General features: G+C 55.4%; 1 protein-coding gene across 1 annotated transcript in view; it reads left to right on the forward strand.

Moving 5' to 3' along the window:
* Nucleotides 1–2,520: 2,520 nt before the first annotated feature.
* LOC104278358 (ATP-sensitive inward rectifier potassium channel 12) overlaps nt 2,521–3,605 on the forward strand; it is a 1,285-nt gene continuing 200 nt past the window's right edge. The window contains exon 1 of the mRNA XM_009875304.1: nt 2,521–3,605. Within this exon, the coding sequence (XP_009873606.1) occupies nt 2,521–3,605 (1,085 nt within the window).

The raw sequence follows: 3,605 nt of genomic DNA on the forward strand, positions 1-3,605 counted from the left end.
CTTGGTCCCATGGTGTCAGTGATTGTGGGGTCCCATGTGGGACATGGGCTCTGTCACGAGAGCTGCCCTGTCCTCAAAGCAGCATCAGCCCCTCGGGTCTGTCCCGGCATCCGCCCCATGTCTGGGTACTCGGGAAAGGGAAAGGGAAAGGGAAAGGGAAAGGGAAAGGGAGGAAGGAAGGAAGGAAGGAAGGAAGGAAGGAAGGAGGGAAAATGAAGAGCAGGAAGGAAGGAAAAGAGAAAAGAAGAAATGGAGAATGCAGAAAAGGAGGAAGGTGGAGGGTGTGGGGAGAAGGCTGAAGGGGAGTGGTGGTGGTGATGGGGAGCCCAAGGGTCCCCGGGAGCGACCCCCCTGTGAGGGAAGCTCTGCTGCCTCCACAGCCACCCGGGCACGTCTCTCCTCCCAGCACAGTTAATCCAGACCCCGGCTAATCCTCTCGCAGGTCACTGGGAGCTCACTGCGTTTTGTTCACTTCTCAAATGCATCTAGAATTAATTTAAAAAACCCAACAGTAAATTCATCCTGCGGTAAAAGCATTCGGTGCATTCCCTCGGCTGGAGGAGAGAAAACCTCAATGAATGTAGCCGGTGCGGCCAGGGGAAGACTTGGGATGGGTGACCGGGCTGGAGTTTGGCAGCATGACCCTGCAGCCAGACTGACATGTCACCCCCACTTTCGTCCCATTTGACTTCCAGTGATTATGAGGTTGTAAATATTCACTGTTAACATTAACTCTTCGTGTCTGTTTTACTCTTCTCCGTGCCTGTGTCACCCAGCTGGGTGTGAGCGCTCACTTGGTCTGCAACACACCGACAAGTGAGCGTGGCGCTTGAAAAATCATCTTTGGGGCTAGAAAAATGTTTGTGCCTGGATTGCAGCAGATGAAAATTTTTTTTTTTTGCATATAACATGGTGGCAGTGCCTGGGAAGTTTGGACAGGTTGTTACTGCTCCTGCTTGTGGCCCTGGGCAGGGACCCTCAAGTGCCAGAATTTTGGGGGAATTTAAGCTAGCTAAAAGCAATCCAGGGTATCGCTGCTAGCCCAGCTGATGCAGTCCTGGGCGGGCTGTGCCTGGCAATGCTTCCTGGCGCCGGCCACCGTGTAATGGAAAGGGTGCTCTTGTCCCAGCGTGTCCCCGGGCGCTGGAGCTGATTGCAGGAATCGACTCGCATCGATCAGGCCAGCAGATCTGACACGGCACGTCCAGCCCGGCGGGCTCGCCTGCACCAACAGCCACCAGCCGGGCATCTCTATGCTGCGGGGACAGGGCGTCACGGGGGGGCTCTGCGCCTGGTACCCCTCCTCCCACATTGCTGCCCCTCATGAGTGTCGTTGCCAGTAAGGTGTTTTCATCCCCAAGACACATCCCGTGTGGACGTGGAGGGAGGGGTGGTGTGGGGAGCATGCCTGCAGTGCCATCTTTTCAGGGTGCTTGGGATGTGCCGCATGGTTTCTCCACAATCCCGGGCTGATGGAGCCCTGTGTGCCACCGGGGAGCCCACCCGGCTTGGGCCACCTCGCCCGTGTGCGTGCTGCTCCCACCTCTCTCCCAGGCAAAGCCGAGTGTAGGTCACTGACCCTGCAGCTGAGCCCTCCAGAAGGGATCAAAACAGCTCCCCGTTCCCCAGCAGCAGCCGTCCCTCCAGAAGACTTGGCCAGCAAAACCCATCTGTGACCACAGATGGTTCCACGTCCCAATGGATGTGTTGGGAAAGTTGCTCCTCGGGACATCTGCCCCAAGCGAGTGCCTTCCCTTGGCCTTCTCCAACCGGCTGCATGTTGGCCGTGTCCTCTCCCATCCCCAGGCTGGGGGACAGAGGTTAAATCCACATGTCCCTGTGGTTTCCCTTGACCCCAGAAGAGCTGGTGCTCAGGAGGTCGGGCGAGCGCTGCTGCGATGTGCTGGGCATCGGTCCATCTGGCACGGGCAATGTGAACCGATGGAGCAGCTTTCAGGCGTACCTTTATTAATATCTCTGTGCTAAGAAGAGCAGCTTGGCCTCTCTGCTTTCCCTTCCAGCAGCCTGACCCCGCTCTGACAGCAGAGCTCATGAGAAAAGCCAAGGGGAGAGACTCCAGCGCTACCCAAGGTTTTCCATCTGCTGGTGTCGCTGAGGGTCCCACAAATGCTGTGTCTCCCCAGCTAGGTTTGCTTTGTGGTACAAAAGAACAAACTCTCCTTCCTTCCTCGCATCTGGGTTTTGGGAACAGCCTAGCCCTAGCAAGGAGAATAAGGGCAATGGGGAGGGGAGGTCCTCACTCAACATGCAGCCACCCACACTGTGAGACCCACGGCCAAACACCGCCTCGGGTCCCTTTCCCATGAGAAGTAATGGCCATGCCTTTGTTTTCTCATTGCAGAGCCTCTCACGGGATCCACGTGGTGACGAGGCAGCCAAGACGTGGAAGTTTGGGACTTCTCTTCCACTGCAACAGGATTTGGGGGGTGGGCAGGGGTGGGCCAGGGGGACGCCGGGAGTCGCAAGACCCGTCGCCTTCACCGTGGGCTTGGCTCAGGGATGACTACAGGCAGAGTCAACCCTTACAGCATCGTGTCCTCCGAGGAAGACGGGCTGAGGTTGACCACCATGCCTGGTATCAACGGCTTTGGCAACGGGAAAATCCACACCAGGAGGAAATGCAGGAACAGGTTTGTAAAGAAGAACGGTCAGTGCAACGTGGAGTTCACCAACATGGATGACAAGCCACAGAGGTACATTGCAGACATGTTCACCACGTGCGTTGACATCCGCTGGAGGTATATGCTCTTGCTCTTTTCCTTGGCATTTCTGGTGTCCTGGCTATTGTTTGGGCTGATTTTCTGGCTAATTGCACTCATTCATGGAGATCTAGAAAACCCGGGGGGAGATGATACCTTCAAGCCTTGCGTTCTGCAGGTCAATGGCTTTGTGGCTGCTTTTCTGTTCTCCATTGAGACCCAAACGACTATTGGTTACGGCTTCCGCTGTGTGACGGAGGAGTGCCCGCTCGCCGTCTTCATGGTGGTGGTTCAATCCATCGTGGGGTGTATAATTGACTCTTTCATGATTGGTGCAATAATGGCAAAGATGGCCAGGCCCAAAAAACGGGCCCAGACATTACTTTTCAGCCATAACGCAGTAGTGGCAATGCGAGATGGAAAACTCTGCCTGATGTGGAGAGTTGGGAACCTCCGGAAAAGCCACATAGTAGAAGCCCACGTACGAGCTCAGCTAATTAAGCCCAGGATCACAGAAGAAGGGGAGTACATACCTCTTGACCAAATAGACATCGACGTAGGGTTTGATAAAGGCTTGGACCGTATCTTTTTGGTGTCTCCCATCACCATTCTCCACGAGATCAACGAAGAAAGCCCCTTGTTTGGGATCAGCCGCCAGGACTTGGAGACAGACGACTTTGAGATCGTGGTCATCCTGGAAGGCATGGTAGAAGCCACCGCTATGACGACGCAAGCTCGGAGCTCCTACCTGGCCAGCGAGATCCTTTGGGGCCACCGCTTTGAGCCTGTCTTGTTCGAGGAGAAAAACCAGTACAAAGTAGACTATTCCCACTTCCACAAAACCTACGAGGTCCCATCCACCCCCCGGTGCAGCGCCAAGGACTT

Source organism: Apaloderma vittatum, unplaced genomic scaffold (assembly GCF_000703405.1).
Source record: "Apaloderma vittatum isolate BGI_N311 unplaced genomic scaffold, ASM70340v1 scaffold28908, whole genome shotgun sequence".
In the NCBI taxonomy this organism is placed as follows: Eukaryota; Metazoa; Chordata; class Aves; order Trogoniformes; family Trogonidae; genus Apaloderma; species Apaloderma vittatum.